The sequence below is a fragment of the Oryctolagus cuniculus genome, chromosome 17 (genome assembly GCF_051225735.1).
Source record: "Oryctolagus cuniculus isolate XC-2025 breed Fujian yellow rabbit chromosome 17, ASM5122573v1, whole genome shotgun sequence".
Classification (NCBI taxonomy): Eukaryota; Metazoa; Chordata; class Mammalia; order Lagomorpha; family Leporidae; genus Oryctolagus; species Oryctolagus cuniculus.
Genome location: NC_142883.1, coordinates 42,655,191 through 42,671,560, shown reverse-complemented (window position 1 = coordinate 42,671,560; position 16,370 = coordinate 42,655,191). Strand labels below are relative to the sequence as shown.

The following is a 16,370-nucleotide window of genomic DNA, read 5'->3' as shown; positions in this document are numbered from 1 at the left end:
AAACCATACTTAGTTTTTATTTTAGATGTTAGATTTTATTTCATTTTAGATTCACTTCTTCCACTTCAATGTTGGCTTTTGTCCAAGGCTGTCTCCGTTCTCCTGGCTTTGCTTTTGTAGTACAGACCTTGCTCCTAGGAACCTGGGTGGTTCAGCATATGCTTACTCATAAGCTTTCCTGGACCGAGAGAGTTGACAGCTGTGGATACAAAAGATGTTCCATCAAAACCTTTTCTCTAAACTTAGACTTAGCTCTGAGTTAGTAATATGCTTAGCGAGCTTACTAGGTTTGAAATATCTTCTTCTTAGAGGAAACTTAAAGACTCATTTGGAGACCATTTAAAATCTCTGAAATAATTTTAATGTTTTTAGATAACTGCTTATGGTATCACCAGACCTTTATTTGGTATTTTCTTGATTTTTTATCCCCTTTCTGTATTTCCTATATATGGGGAGAAACTGGTTTTGTTGTTGTTGTTGTTATTGTTTGCTTTTTGTTTATTTGAGAAGCAGAAGGAGACAGGCAGGCCAGCAGATAGAGAGCTGCCATCACTGGTTCACCCCTCAAGAGCCCACAACAGTTGGGACTGGGATAGGCCAAAGCAAGAAACTGGGACCTCCATCTAGGTCTTCCACATGGGTGGCAGGAACCCAGCCAGCTGACCCATTACCACTGCCTCCCAGGGTGCACATGGTCAGGGAGCTGGAATCAAGCGTGGAGCCAGGACTCCAACCTAGGCCCTCCAAGGCGGGATGTGGTATCCTAACCAGTACCCCAGCTGCTCAGGCAAATGCTTGTCCCTAAGAAAAATAATTTTGAGCAACTGCTTGGTTTCTGCTAATTTTTATTATCTCATGTTTTAGTTCAATTTTTTACTTAAACTGAAAGTCTTCATAAAGGTGATAGAAACACATCGACCTGTAAAATTATCCATGAATATTTTTTAAGATTTATTAGAAAGGCAGAGTTTCAGAGAGGCAGAGAGAGAGAGAGAGAGGTCTTCCATCCACTGTTTCACTCCCCAATTGGCTGCAACAGCTGGAGCTGTGCTGATCCAAAACCAGGAGCTTTCTCCAGGTCTTCCACGTGGGTGCAGGGGCCCAAGGACTTGGACCATCTTCCACTGCTTTCCTAGACCATAGCAGAGAGCTGGACCAGAAGTGGAGCATCTGGGACTCAAACTGGCACCCATCTGCGATGCCGGCACTGCAGGCAGTGACTTTACCTACTATACCACAGTGCTTGCCACAGCACCGGCCCCACAAGTGCTTTGATTTTCAATATAAGATTAATGCTTAGTGTGCTGAGAAAATAATGCACCTGTCTGTGAAGTTGTAAGTTCTGTCATTTATTAACAGATTGAATTATATGAAATTAATGGTCAGAGTTCAACAATTAAAACCAGATTACTTCTGAAAATCAAGGAACATAACAATTATCCAGTATCTAATCGGATTTCACCCTTTTTTAGAATCTGTGGACATCACTCACTCTGTTTTTCCTTCCATTCTGTGTCTGTGAAGCTTCTCTGCCTTGTTCTAAATCAGCACTTTTCATGCCGCTGTTCCCTCGTCAAGGTACTCTTTCCTGTCATCGTCCTTGCATGAAATACTGCTGACCCCGCACTTCTCCCGGGCACATGGCATGAGACTTCAGTCTGCCAGTCCCCATGAGCTCGGTTTGGCTCACACCCCCGAGGCACTTGTAAAGCCATGGCTTCTTAAGATCTGGGTGCTACCAGAATAGCACGGCCAGCACGTGTCCTGTCTCAGGGAGCCACTTAGAGCCTCACTGAGCACTGAAGAAGTCCCTCCGTGAACAAACAAGGAAGAGGGCACAGAAAACGAGCAGGGCGTGTGGTTTGAGGAAGGTTTGTCTAGGTTAGAAAATATTTGCTTTCCCCAAAGCTAAAGCAAACCTCAGTGTTGCCTTACAAGCAGCACGGTGACCACACCATCACCTGGGCTTTTAAAAAAAGAATGTGATTGTCAGTTCTGTTGTCTAGCAGAGGGTGAGAGCACTCCCTGGTCTAATTCATGAAAGAAGCCTTTTTTTTTTTTTTTTTTCTGTAATTGTTACACAGAAAGATGAGACCTAAACAGAAAAAGAAGAGTAAGCAATTGATGAAAGTCTGTTGAAATTTCTTTTTAATTCCTCTAGTTGCAATTCTGTGTAGCTCAGAACACAAAAATTTTTCAGTTTCAGTATATAATTAGCAGTTCTGCATGAATGTATTGGGTGCAGCATCAGAACAATCTGTGGTTATCCTCTCCCACTAAGAAGGCTTATTATTAGACTTTGTGCTTGGTTACATTACTTTGGTAGTTTTACAAATCGTAGCTTAAAGTGCAAGCTGTATGCATTTATTCAAAAAAACTTTTCAGTATATTACTCCATTTCTGTTTCCAGTATTAGGAGCATCTTTATTTGTGTAGTAACAGTTCTACCTATTTGCAAGAATGTGTCACATAGCTGACTCTCCCATTAACCGTTGAAAACTGCCAGATTAGGACCTAGAACCCAAGAAGAATTGCGATCCAGCCAGGACTCCAACACTGCTCTTCTGACATGGTTGCCTTCTCACATACAAAGGAACTTCCAAAAATTCATGGAAATTGAACTAACATGTTTATTTTGGTGAGAAACTTGAAATCCCTGCAATTTTAGCATAAGACACATTTCCATGAATTTTGTGAAGATCCCTTGGATGTACAAAGAGTTTTCTGATTGCTCGGCTGTTTGTCCGTGTGGTAGCTGTTGCAGCGTGCAGTCAGGCGCCCGCGCGTGCTCCTGTGCAGTTGGTTGGAGGTGGGCGGTATCGCCAGTCTTTCACCCAACCCAGTCTTCCTTAGCTTCCCAAGAGCTACCAAGGAGTCAGTCCTTGTAGCATGCAAATATTAGGCTCCATCTGGGGAAACTGTAGTGATTTTTCTAAATGAAGTGTTTTGTCCGCCCAGGCTGGGGCCGTGACACTAATCCTGATACCTGCCTTCAAGGAACTGAGGTTCTGCAGAAGAGACAGACACAGAACCTACAGGGCTGTCACGGAGCCTAGTAGCCCTTGCCCCACTTGCTCTCCTCACTGAAGTTGGGTCAGTAAGTCACCACACCCACGGCAGCACAGGCTGCTCCCGCACCGCTGTCAGGAGCTCCCAGCTTGTACCCTGAGTGTTCGCCACTGGCCACATGTTTGGCCACCGTCTCTCTGCGGGGTTCTGAACTTGTAGATCCCGTGGCTTCAAAGTGCAGGTTTTACTTTCTGTCCTTAAGGTAGTGGCCCTAGGTTTCTGCCACCTAACGGAGTTTTGCTGTTGTGCTCACTGAAGCAGAGCAGGGAGAGCCAGTGTTTCAGGGGCACAAGAGAGAGCAGAGGGCAGAGGTTCGGGAGGGCCTTGCTGAGAGGCGTGGCGGGCACGTCCCAGAGCAGGGCGCAGGCCATCTCCACGGGAGCCGTCTGGCTGATGATCTGTTTGCCCTGGAGGATGTTGAGGCAGTCATGCCTCAGCTCCCAGAGAAATTTCTGGTCTAATTTTGGAGGCTAAAAACCAAGAATGCCACCAGCAGTCTCAGAACTGAGAACTGTGCTTAGAAACATTGAATGCCAGAACCAAGGCACTACGATCGCTCTGTTTCACACCAATTTGGCTTGTTCAGCATGCTCTACTTTGGTGTAAATATAATGCATTCATTATTTTTAAAAGACCCCCCCCCCCAAAAAAAAAAGATTTTTGTGTTAGTTTCTCCGTTGATTGTCGCTCCCCCTCTTCGTGGAGGAACGACACTAAGCCCTGCCTAGGCTTCATATCCGAGTCACGGCACCATTATGTCGCTCCCCCTCTTCGTGGAGGAACGACACAGGACCCTGCGCTGTTCTTTTCGTCTGCTCGGCCCTCCCCGGGTTTGCTGCTGGTTCTTCCCGGGTTGGCTACTATCCCTTCCACCTCCGTGGAAGGGCAGTTCCCCCTGGCCACATTCCCCACTTCCGCAGGGGAGCGGCACACCGCCGGCCGGCTCTTCTCGGGGGCTGCACAGGTGTTCCCTTAGATGTTCCCCATAGATGTTCCCAGTGCATGCCGTCTCTCTCCTCCTTTATAGTCCTCCTCTGCCAATCCTAACTCGGCTGCCCACACGCCGAGTACGCTGCTCTCCAATCAGGAGCAAGTCCTACAGTTTATTGGTTGAACTGGAGGCAGCTGTGCGGAAGCTGTTTACTTCTCTCCCAGCGCCATATTGTGGGAGAGCAGATGCATACAATAAGTCTTAATTCCAGTAACTCAGTCTAGTCCGGATTGCTCCCCACAGATCCCCCTTTCTTTTTATTTTTTGGCGTTGATACACGCCTGTCTTCGGTGTCCCGCGGCACACACTCTGCTCTACTTGCTAGAGTTGCCACAGGCTCTTACAAGTCCTATCAATCAGGCAAACCGAATCCGGGTCCTCTCTTCGCCATGTTGTGAGGAGGTTTTTAGGCGCTGATGCGTGCCTGTGTTCGGTGCCCTGCAGCGCATGCTCTGGTCGAGCTTGCAGGGGCTTACAAGCCCTATCAGGCAAACCGAATCCAAGCCTTCTCATTGCCTTTTTGTGGGGAGGCCTTACTGATGTTAATTCGTGCCTGTCTTCGGTGACCTGCGGCGCATAAGCTGCTAGCCGCCGCAGGTGCTCATCGTGCTCATCGCCTCACTTAATCAGGCAGACCGAATCCAAGCTCTCACATTGCAGTGTTGTAGGGAGGCCTTTCTATTTCTCTATTTCTCTATCTCCGGGCATTCCTATTTCTCCCATTTTACTTCTGTCTGCCAACATTCCCATTTCTCTCACTCCACTTCCAAACTTCTGTTTCTCTTATCCCCGCAGCTTCCCGCTGCCCGCCCCGAGGCTACTTCTCGGCGGCTTCCCAGCTGAGCCGCTTCAGCCCGCGCCTCTTTCATCTGCGCAGTTTCCCGGCTTTGCGCGGCTTGGCTTCGCGCGCTCCGCAGTCTCCACGCCCTTCGCGTCTGCACCACGGCCTCGCGCCAGCCCCGTTCCCTATCTATTCACGCCCCGTGCTCTCTCTGCACGCGGCGGCTTCCGCGAGTAACACAGCGTAGCTTACGTGTCCGCCACTAGCATTCAATCTAAGTTCCCCGGGTTAGCCTGGCGAATTCAACCCAGCATACATCTCCGCCCCACGGTTTGGCTTCCCGTCCTTTGCTCCCCGGGCTAATCAGACAGATCCCAATCTGGCTTACGTTTCAGCTTCTGGTTTCAACTTTTCGCCCCCTATTCCCGGGCTAACTTGAGAATCCCAAAGTGGCTTTCGTATCCGCCTCGGCCTGCACTCGCGGCTTCATTTTCCCTAACATTTTTCTCTACCCGGTATATTTCCCCAAGCTTTCCTCCAACAATATTCCTCTCATTTCTCCTGGCTTCTCCCCACAGTCCGTATCCGAGTCCAAGCCTCCTCCAGGTTTCACTTTCGCTTTCAGTCTCCTAGCTTCCCCGCCATAGTCCGCATCCGAGTCTATGAAAGCTTTCACTTTCGCTTTCAAATCCTAACTTCTTTCCCACAGTCCGTATCCAAGTCTATGCCTAGGCTTTCAATAGCTTCTTCCGGCACCTTTCTCGTCCGGCTTTCCCCCAGGCTCTTCGCTAGTCTCTCTCTCCGGTATTTTCCTGCTTCTTCCCGTTTCTTCCCTCCTAGGTTTCCTATCCGAGTCAGGTTTCCTATCCGAGCTAGGTTTCCTAGCCGAGTCACGGCACCATTATGTCGCTCCCCCTCTTCGTGGAGGAACGACACAGGACCCTGCGCTGTTCTTTTCGTCTGCTCGGCCCTCCCCGGGTTTGCTGCTGGTTCTTCCCGGGTTGGCTACTATCCCTTCCACCTCCGTGGAAGGGCAGTTCCCCCTGGCCACATTCCCCACTTCCGCAGGGGAGCGGCACACCGCCGGCCGGCTCTTCTCGGGGGCTGCACAGGTGTTCCCTTAGATGTTCCCCATAGATGTTCCCGGTGCATGCCGTCTCTCTCCTCCTTTATAGTCCTCCTCTGCCAATCCTAACTCGGCTGCCCACACGCCGAGTACGCTGCTCTCCAATCAGGAGCAAGTCCTACAGTTTATTGGTTGAACTGGAGGCAGCTGTGCGGAAGCTGTTTACTTCTCTCCCAGCGCCATATTGTGGGAGAGCAGATGCATACAATAAGTCTTAATTCCAGTAACTCAGTCTAGTCCGGATTGCTCCCCACAGTTGATCCTCACAATTAAACCTACTTGCCGTGAGGTTGAACTCGGGAGTCCCAGTCACGCCACGTTTGCCCTCATGCAGCTTGTAGAGTTAGGTCCCCGGAGTCAGCAAAAAATACACACACCAAGCTAAGGACGGGCCAAGGTGCGAGTGGAATTTGAGAGTCGAAGCAGACTGTCATCCTCTCACAGAGCCCTGAGGCTTTGGGGTACAAGTGACAGGGCTGACATCAGTCATGCTCAGATGTTTCCAGTGAGCATGCTGAGCAGGAAAAAAAAATTGGAGAATTCAGAAAAATAGAAGAAAAAAAATCACTTACAGTCCTCCTTCTCATATGTGATCAGTGTTTGTTAACATTTGATGCATCTCCTTCCAGTGTTTATTTTATTATTTTTTAAAAGATATATTTACATATTTGAAAGACAGTATTACAGAGATAGAGATCAATTGATCTTCCATCCATTGGTTTACTCCCCAGATAGCTGCAACAGCCAGGGCTAAACCAGACCAAAGCCAGGAGCCAAGAGCTTCTTCCAGGTCTCTCCCATGGGTGCAGGGGTTCAGTTACTCTGGCCATCTTCCATTGCTTTCCCAGCCACATTAGCAGAAAGTTGGATCAGAAGTAGAGCACCTGAGACTCAAACTGGCGCCCATATGGGATGCTGGCACGTGGTGGATGAACCTGCCACACCACAACACCAGCCCCAGTGTTTTTCTTTACATAGTTGAGGTAATAGTCTGTGAACATCTCTGTAATTTGCTTTTTACCCTTAACACTTAACAGGAGGCAAATAGGGCTTTTAAAATTTTGAAGTTTGGAGGTATTTCTATAACAAAACAGAGAGTAAAATATTTTTAGGACTAGCACTCTAGTTACAGTCTGTATAACTACAATTTTTCTAATTTTTCAAGTTTCTTTTTTTATTTTTTATTTTTATTTTTTGACAGGCAGAGTGGACAATGAGAGAGAGAGACAGAGAGAAAGGTCTTCCTTTTCCGTTGGTTCACTCCCCAATGGCCGGCGTGCTGCGGCAGGTGCACCGCGCTGATCTGAAGCCAGGAGCCAGGTACTTATCCTGGTCTCCCATGTGGGTGCAGGGCCCAAGCACTTGGGCCATCCTCCACTGCCTTCCCAGGCCACAGCAGAGAGCTGGCCTGGAAGAGGAACTACTAGGACAGAATCCGGCGCCCCGACTGGGACTAGAACCTGGGTGCTGGCACTGCAGGCGGAGGATTAGCTTATTAAGCCGCGGCGCCAGCCTCAAGTTTCTTTTAGTTTATTCTTTCACTCTAAAGGCAGAGAGAGCTTCCATCTGCTGATTCACTCCCCAAATGTTCAAAACAATCAGAGTTGGGCTGTGCTGGGCTGTGCTGGACTGTGCTGGGCTGTGCTGAAGCCCCAGGAGCCAGAAACTGAGTCCAGACCTCCTGTATGAGTGGCAGGAACCCAGCACTTGGGCCATCACCTGCTGGCTCCCAGGGTGCACATTAGCAGGAAGCTGGACTCAGCACAGCCTGGACTGGAACCCAGTCACTCTGATATGAGATGCAGGCATCCCAACCAATGTCTCAACCACTACACCCGCTCCAATTTATTTGTAATTTTATTTCTCAAGAATACCGCTGAGGTGGCTGACGTTATGATGTAGCAGGTTAAACCATCGACTGTGAAACTGGGAACCTATACGGGCACTGATTCATGTCCCAGCCTCTCCACTTCTGATCTAGCTCCCTGCTCACTAACCCAGGAAAGGCAGAGGAAGATGACCCAAGTGCTTGAACCCCTGTCAACTATGTAGGAGACCCAGATGAAACTCCTGTCTCATGGCTTCATCCTAGTCCAGCCCTTGCCATTGCAGCCATCTGGAGAATGAACCAACCATGGAAGATTCTCTCTCTACCTGTCTCTCTCCCTCTCCCTCTCCCCTTCTACCTTCCTCCCTCTCTCCCTCTCCCCCTCTCCTTCCCTTCTCCCTCCCTCTTCTCTCCTCTGTCTCTCTAACTCTGATTTTCAAATAAATAAATCTTAAAAGAGAACAAAATACCACTGAGCAGGCCCTTGTCCCCAGACAGAAGCATTGCCACCTTGCAGTGTAAGGACTGTTCTTCCCCCTGGGTGAGCTGTAGACTAGAAGCAGCAAGGCCACTTCACAGACAGGCAGACAAGAAAGCCCCAGGGGCAGATGGCTGGCTGCGAGCTGCAGGGCCTCCCTGGTGCTTGTCCAGGCTGGGGGCCCCTCATGATGGCCAACTCCAAGTAATGTTTTAGGTTTTTTTCTTTTTGAGACTTTGGTTTCTTATTCCTAAGCTTTTCAAAATTTTAATAAATTTTCCTTTTATTTGAAAGGCAGAAATATCTTCCGTCTGCTAATTCGTGCCTGGAATGTAAACAGCCAGGGCTGGGTCTCCCTTGTGATTGGCAGGGACCCCGATACCTGAGCCATCGCCTGCTGCTTTGCAGGTGCCTGTTAGCAGGAAGCGGTAGCGGGAAGCAGGGCTGGGACTTGAAGCCGGAGGAGATCCCAAGCAGCCTCTTCATCACTGCTCCAAGTAGTTTTAAGTCTGTGTCTTTACGTCCTTAGTTTTGCCACAGTCTTACTTCCTATAAAGGAAATTACCCCAGATAAGACGCCGTTAGACTTAAGCTTATGCCACATACGGATTGTAGGGAATGGAAGGTCTGATACACTGACAAATTCTTAATAGTTTCCGAGGAAGGAATCAAAGGGAGAAAGAAGTTTGTGTGTGTACTCACAGCATGGTACTGCCACCTGGAGATCAGGAGCTCGGAATTCCAGGGGCCCGGCTGTCACCTTTTAAGATGGAAGCTGTCAGTTCAACCAATTTATTTATTGAAAACAAATATATAAATATATATAAATATTCAATAATTATTTATTGAAAACAATTAATTAGATTTTATGGGAAAATGAGTAACAAGTCACCGTTACCCCTCCAGGTGCTTTTACTTCTACTAGGGAAAATAAGACGTATGTGTAAGTTGTGCTAATACAGACGGAACTTGACAAATGTTAAAGCCAGGAGGGAAAAGTAGACTTGGCAGGAGACAGAGGATGAATCACAAAGGAAGTAAGAGATAATAAAAACGCAGGTTGAATTTAAGAAGCCTGTGCAAACACACATCATAAGGAAGTTCAAGGCATATTCAAGAGATTGAGTCTCTTTCAATTCTGTTTTTTAAAATAGCTGTGGATGGCCAGCGCTGTGCCTCACTGGGCTAATCCTCCACCTGCGGCACCGGCACCCCGGGTTCTAGTCCAGGTTGGGGCACCGGATTCTGTCCCGGTTGCTCCTCTTCCAGGCCAGCTCTCTGCTGTGGCCCGGGAGTGCAGTGGAGGATGGCCCAAGTCCTTGGGCCCTGCACCCGCATGGGAGACCAGGATAAGCACCTGGCTTCTGGCTTCGGGTTGGCGCAGCACGCCGGCCATAGTAGCCATTTCAGGGGTGAACCAACGGCAAAGGAAGACCTTTCTCTCTGTCTCTCTCTCTCACTGTCTAACTCTCCCTGTAAAAACAAACAAACAAACAAAAAACTGTGGAGAAGTGAATAATGTATAGAAAAGAGCAAAAATTCTCAGAGGAGAGGGCAAGGTTTCCCCTCTTCGTCTTTCTGCAGGTTGGAGTGTTGATGCCGGGTCAGCCATCCTGGGCTTCCGGAGAGGCAGTGGGGACATCTTCCCCAGTGCACCTTTTCATAAACCCTGACCAGGGGCCCCGTGCCTCTGATACCCGCGTAGTGGCCACCTCTGCTGAGTCTGTCAGTCAGGCCACCTGGATGCCTGACCCTCTGAATTAATTCAGGGCCAACTCCAGAGGAAGGCTGCATGGCTCCAAAAGGGGGTAATCCCCAATTCATTTCCGTTCCTGTGCCAGCCAGTGGCTGTGCAGATCTGCGCGTGTTTTTCTAATGTAATGAACCCTTCTTGACCTGAAATGCCACTTTTTGACCCAAAATAGAAGTCTTTCTGCTCTGGAATTCAGTGAATTTAAAATTTAAATGATACAGATAAGAATAGAATAGAATAGAATAGAATAGAATAGAATAGAATAGAATAGAATAGAATAGAAAAGAAATTAAAATAAAAAAAAAATAAAAATAAAAATAAAAAATACTGCCTCCTGAAATCATAGTACATAGAGAGAACATATTTTGGCAAATGTTTTCCCAGCCTTTTCCCCCCACGTGGGCATTTTGTTTTCCTCTTCCAAAAATGGTGGTCATCTTCCTTGACCGATAAACATCCATCAGTGCTTTATGTTCTGATGCAAACTACCAAAAATGCCACCAGCATTTGCTTTCCCACCAGTAGCTTTGCCAGAAGTGGGTTTAATCAGTCTCATTTGGAGGAAGATTTTGTTGAAGTGTAACAGAAAAGTACACAGATCACAAACTTGCAGATTAGGGAACTTAGAGGTAAACACACTCAAAAATCTAGCACTCAGACAAGAAACAGAACGTGGCCAGGGCAGCACGCTCAGAAGCCACGCTCAGCCCACCCCTGCAGTCCTGCTGGCCCAGGGAAGCTACCTGTCTGATCTGTCATCTTTATTTACCTATTGATTCTTTTAAAATTATTTTATTTGAAAGGCAGAATGATAGAGAGCAATATATACAGAGAGAGAGAGAGAGCGCTTCCACCCACTGGTTCAGATGGCCAGAACTCCATCCCAGTCTCCCATGTGGGTGGCAAGAGCCCAAATACATGGACTGTCTTCCACTGCCTTCCCAGGTACACTAACAGGGAGCTGGAAAGGAAGTGGAGCAACTGGGATTTGAACTGGCACTGTGATAAGGGATGCCGGCAGCAGCTTAACCTGCTGCTCCACAGTGCTGCCCCTGATGATTTTTTTGTAAGATGCGTTTATTTATTTTGAAAGAGTTACAGAGAAAAAGATCTTCTATCTGTTTATTCACTCCCCAGATGGCCACAACAGCCAGGGCTGGGCCAGGCCACAGCGAGGAGCTTCATCCAGGACTCCCACTTGGGTGGCAGGGTCCCAAGCACTCTGGCCATCTTCCGCTGCTTTTCCCAGGTGCATTAGCAGGGAGCTGGATTGGAACCAGCGCCCATATGGGATGCCAGTGTTGCAGGCGGCAGCTCTACCTGCTGCGGCACAGTGCCAGCCCTATGGGATTTCATTTTGTCTCTAGTTACTTTTGTGAAGTTACTACTTAGATGATTACCAAAATTCCTTGTGGGCCCCAGCATGTGGAGGTAGAACTCCTCCCTGAGAGAGGAATGGCACACGTGCGAGGCTGGACAGTGTGCAGGAGCTGCCACAGTTGAAACAGACATCGCCCAGTGTGCCCTGACTCAAAGCAGACGGAGCAGGCACCTGGCCTGCTCTGAGTGACCCGTTGTGGAGCGGTCCAGAGCTCTGCACTTGCAGGGGGGTTCTGCTGTGAACGTGGGTGCGGGCGTGGGGGCCGGAGGTCGGCCCTGCGCACAGTGTCGGGGGGTCTGCAGAAAGGCGCTCCTGCGGCTGGCCTTGGCGCGGCCCAAGCCTGTGCGCCCCTGGCTTTGCCCCGCCGCGTGCCTTTTCTCTCGCTGTTGCTCTGCTGGCACAGCTCGGGTGCAGAGGGAAGGTGCGGGTCTGTGTGTGAGCAGGCCTCGCAGGCGCTGTGCAGATGAGTTTGCAGCAGCAGCTCTCCGGGGGGTCTCAGATCCAGTGAGGTGGAGCCGTAACTGGCTGCCTTGTCTCTCCCCAGGACTGGACAAGGAGAACGTGGAACTCTCCCCCACCACCGGCCACTGTAACAGTGGACGCACGCGCCACGGATCCGCAAGCCAAGTGCAGAAGCAGAGAAGCGCTGGCAGTTTCAAACGGAATAGCATCAAGAAGATCGTGTGAAGCCTGCTGCTCTCTCAGCTCAGACCGGCCTCCTCGGCCTCCGCCTCGCGCGGGCTCCCGGGTGCCCCGCCCCCAGCCTCGCCCCACCCCCACAGGTCCTGATGCTACACCTCCTGTTCGTCAGAGAGCCGTCCGGTCTGCCACGTGGCCAGACCATCAACTCTCGGAAGCGCTGCCTAAATTTAATGCTGCTTTCTCCTTCCATTTTTCTTTGTACTTTTGGCGTCTATCCGGTATAAGCAAGCGTTGAGAACAACTGCAAGGACAGTGGGGGGTCAGGAGACTGGAACAGTGAGCAGTGGACGCGGGAAGCCGCACAGCCGGCCGGCGAGGACAGCCGTGCACACGGAGCTCCGCCCTGGGCTCCCCCTCTTCGTCCTACCAAGTCAGAGTCTTAGTTTTATTCACACACTTTTCAAGATAGACGTTTACAGGAGAAAAAATATTATAGCCCCAGTACATTTAGTCTTTTAGCTGTGGACTTTTTTTTACCTTACGAAACCGAAGGAACGTAGGGTCAGGCCTCAGTGACTTCACAGCACCAAGCCCCGGGCCAGGCACTGTGGGGGCGGGGCAGGGTGGGGCGGGGCTAACGTTCTGCAGTAGACTCTTCAATACTAACACTTGAGTATTAGCAATAATTACAGGAGAGTAAGCGTGACCACACCGACATTAGCATCGCCGAATCAAAGCTCTGGGTTCTGAGGCCTTAGCCAATCTCAGTCATCCAAACTCTTTTTTTTCCATTTGATTATCTTTTAATCTTTAAATATGCTGAAGGTTTTTTTGTTTGTAAGCCAAAACTATACTAAGTATAGTAATTACACGTCTTTCCCCTCCTCCTCCTTGTTCCCAAATAATTGTGCGCAGGGTAAATCAGTGAACAAAGTCTCGGAGATTCTTCCCAGAAGGTAACTTTCATGGATTTCGCGTTAGCTCCATGGCAAAACAGAATGGTACGTGACTTCTAGGGTAGCTGATATGTTAATTTTGTTAAATAATTTCCTAAGAAACATAGAGAATGGTGTATATTATCAAATTTTTTGATAAGATGTATTTTAAATATCTTTTAATCTTGCCCCTCTCCTCTTAAAAAAAAAAAAAAAGGAATCTCTCTGTCAAAACATTTGGGTTCTATGTGATAGAATTGCATTTATTCACTGTGAAAAGCCTGACCAGCCTGCAAGAGCGTGACAGGGGGCCGCTGGCGTTGCTGCTATCCTGAGGTGTGGCTCACCACGGTGTGGGAATCGCCATGGTAATGCAGATCCTGTTTCCCTGTGGTACCTGCGGTGTGCAAAATAGTCTGAGCTCAGTGAGCATATTAGTACCTGATGCTCCAGTTTAGGATTGAACCATATTTATTATGAAAAGATACTACCCCCACTCCCAGGTCCCCTTTATATGTTATGATATAATGGCTTTGGGAGGGGGAAAACTTAGGGGAGAGGGGAGTTTCATGTAGTGCTGTTCAGTAGTGGATTTCAGTAAATTAAATTCCACAGCTAATTCAATAAATAATGGTACATTTAAGTGTTCTGATTCTAATAATATAACATTTCACATTTATCCACACAATAACAATGTAATATGTTAATGTAAATAAAATTGCCTTTTTTATTAAGAAATAACAAGAATTTAATTTTTTTAATTTGTTTACAGTCCTGGGAAAGGTTAAGAACCATTGCCAAAATAAAGGGAAAAAAAATCTTAGTATTCATAGTGATTTTAACATAGGATTGTTGGAAAATACTTAAGACAGGTGCAATTAAATAAACGTTTGTTTTTAACTATTAGAGGCTACATTAGAATAAAATGTTTATAATAGCAGAAGCCTAGAACTGAGGTTAGAAATAGACCGGCAACCCAGTGCCAAGGATGCCACGCTGCGGCGGTGTCGGCCGCCCGCGCCTCTGGGCTGACAGCGCCGCCGCCGCAGCCGGCTCCTCGGCCCCTGAGCAGCCGGCGGGAGCCCTGGATCCCTGCGCTTCCCCCGCTTTCCTCGCTTTCCTCGTTGTTGGTTTGGTGCATATAATGGTGGGGGTCCGCTCTTGTGCTCCTCCCATCGAAACAGAGAAACTTCCAAAGATTTAATGCTAAATTTCCACCCACAAGTTTACCAAGGAGGGAGGTGTCTTCAGCGTGTGGCTTCCCGCTAGCGCGGTGGGCGGAAGGAAGCCATCGGAGGACCTCCTGAGACGGTCAGGAGCGGCCAGGGGACCGCCAGCTTCCTGAGGCTCAGGGCCGGCCTCCGCCAAGGAACTCGCAGCTCGGGGACGGGGTCGGGCTGCCCGGGCCCGTGTGTCTCCCACCGACCTGCGCCCCTGAGACAGGAAACGCGGTTTCCAGTGCCCACGCCTCATCTGCGAGGGAAATTCTGCAGTTGGGTGCAAGGGGCCCGTTGCTGCGGCGTCGAGAGCACCATCAGCGCTTGGTTGGGGGTTGTGGGCGTCTCCCTCAAGCTTGGAAAAAAAACACAACAGCAAGCCACCACATTGGTGTCACACGCACCTGTACCTGCTGCAAGGTGCCCTTGGGCACCAACACCAAGAGGGTGTGTTGGGGGACAGTGGCACGTGCTGTGTCCTGTGGTCACCTATCCAGAATGGACCAGCAGTCAGCTCCCAGCCCCGGCAGGGGACACAGCGCCAGCCGCTGCCCAGCCCCCTGCTGCGTGGGTAGGTCCTAAGGGTTTTCAATTTCATGCTGGCCTTTTGTTCAGTTTTTGGTTTTATTTCTGCACCCCCGGCCCCAGGCGTACGAGGCGTGTCTTGCTCAGTGTTCCCCGATGGACTGAACACAAACACTGAGCGTCAGCCACACCAGTTTTTTTTTAAATGCAGTATATTCACCTGTAAATAATCTGTGTAAAATTTGACAGAAAAGTATATTTACTACACTGTAAATACATGTGATGATATATTGTATTATTTTGCTTTTTTGTAAAGCAGTTAGTTGCTGTACATGGATAACAAAAATTTGATTATTCTCGTGTTAGTATTGTTAACTTCTTCCTGCGCCTGCGTTACATCATTTAAAGAAGATGCTGTGTGTTGTAACCCTGCATTGTATATGATAACATCCCCCACCCGCCTCGCCCGGCAGTGCCCTGCCTGCAGCTTTGTGTGACGTCGTAAGCGCCCACCGCCCACGGGAGGGAGACGCCCCCAGACCTTGGCGGCCATGGCAGGGGAGTCACAGAAATGGGTCCAGGCCACTGTTCCCTGCCCCAGTTGCCTCCTTGTGTAATGTACTCCCCTCCCCACCCCTTTTTTAAAAGTAAAATGTAAATTCACTTGGCTCAAAGACGTGAGGAGTTCTTTAATTTCTTGTAAGGATGTTTCTGGGTCTCCTCCTCCCCTAACTCCCACGAGAAAGATCCATGTATTTCCGGAACCTCTCAAAGCTAAAAGATCATTTTGGTGAGACACCTTCTTTGGGGGTGATGCGAGTGTCTGGAGTGGAGGAGCAGTCCGAGGCCCGTGCCGGGGCCCCCAGTTCTCTCCCCTCTGTCACCTCTCCCCTACAGGGGCGTGTCACCAGTGTGGCCACCTCCCCTGTTTCCTCTGTCCCCTTACGTGCCTGCCTTGCTCCACTGCAGAGAGGCCAGCCTGGCGCCGCTGGACAGGACGGGGCTGTCCTCGGAAGGGTGCCAGTGTCTGGCGTCAGAGGATTGAAGCTGGCCACACAGCAGGGCCACACAGCAGAGCCGCACAGCAGGGAGGCAAGCGCAGCGCTCTGGGGGAAGGCGGGGGTCCCATCCCAACCCCCCAGGTGTGGAGACCCGGGAGCAGAGAACTGACAGCTCAGAGACTGAACCTGTCTGTGTCCCTGGCGTCTTCTGGCTCCCACCTCCCTGTTCCCTCAGCTCCACAAAGACGCAGCCACTGTCCCCACTGGCAACCTGCACGGGCCTGGTTGCAGGTGAGGCATGCAGGTGGGGTGGAGCGCTGGAGGGTTGGTCAGCGGTGGCACCCCACGCAGTGATCCTCTTGGCCCGCAGCCCCAAGGCAGGCTGCAGGGGGACAGGCTCCTCCCCTGTATGCCTAGGGCTCCCTGTGCTTGGGCAGCCCCGCCCACGTCCTCTCAAGTGCAGTTACTGCCCCAAGTCCTCTGTTTGAATCGCTCACATTTTGTTGGCTAATGATAAGTGGAACTTTCACAATGTAATGTGGGATTATTTTAATATGTTTGCAGTTTAAAAAAAAAATTGAAAGGCAGTTGGAGGGAGGGAGAGAAAAAGAAGTATCTTCCATCTGCTGGTTCACTCCCCAAT

The 16,370-nt window shown here is 49.5% G+C and overlaps 1 protein-coding gene across 8 annotated transcripts in view; it reads left to right on the top strand.

Annotated features, from left to right (window-relative positions):
* Positions 1 to 13,722, top strand: part of NF1 (neurofibromin 1) — a 303,335-nt gene extending 289,613 nt beyond the window's left edge. For all 8 annotated transcript variants that reach the window (XM_070061093.2, XM_002718937.6, XM_051825442.3 and 5 more), the window contains one exon: positions 11,952 to 13,722. In XM_070061093.2, coding sequence (XP_069917194.1) covers positions 11,952 to 12,344 — 393 coding nt within the window. In that variant the 3' untranslated portion in view covers positions 12,345 to 13,722. The remainder of the gene's footprint in view (positions 1 to 11,951) is intronic.
* The last annotated feature ends 2,648 nt before the right edge of the window (positions 13,723 to 16,370 follow it).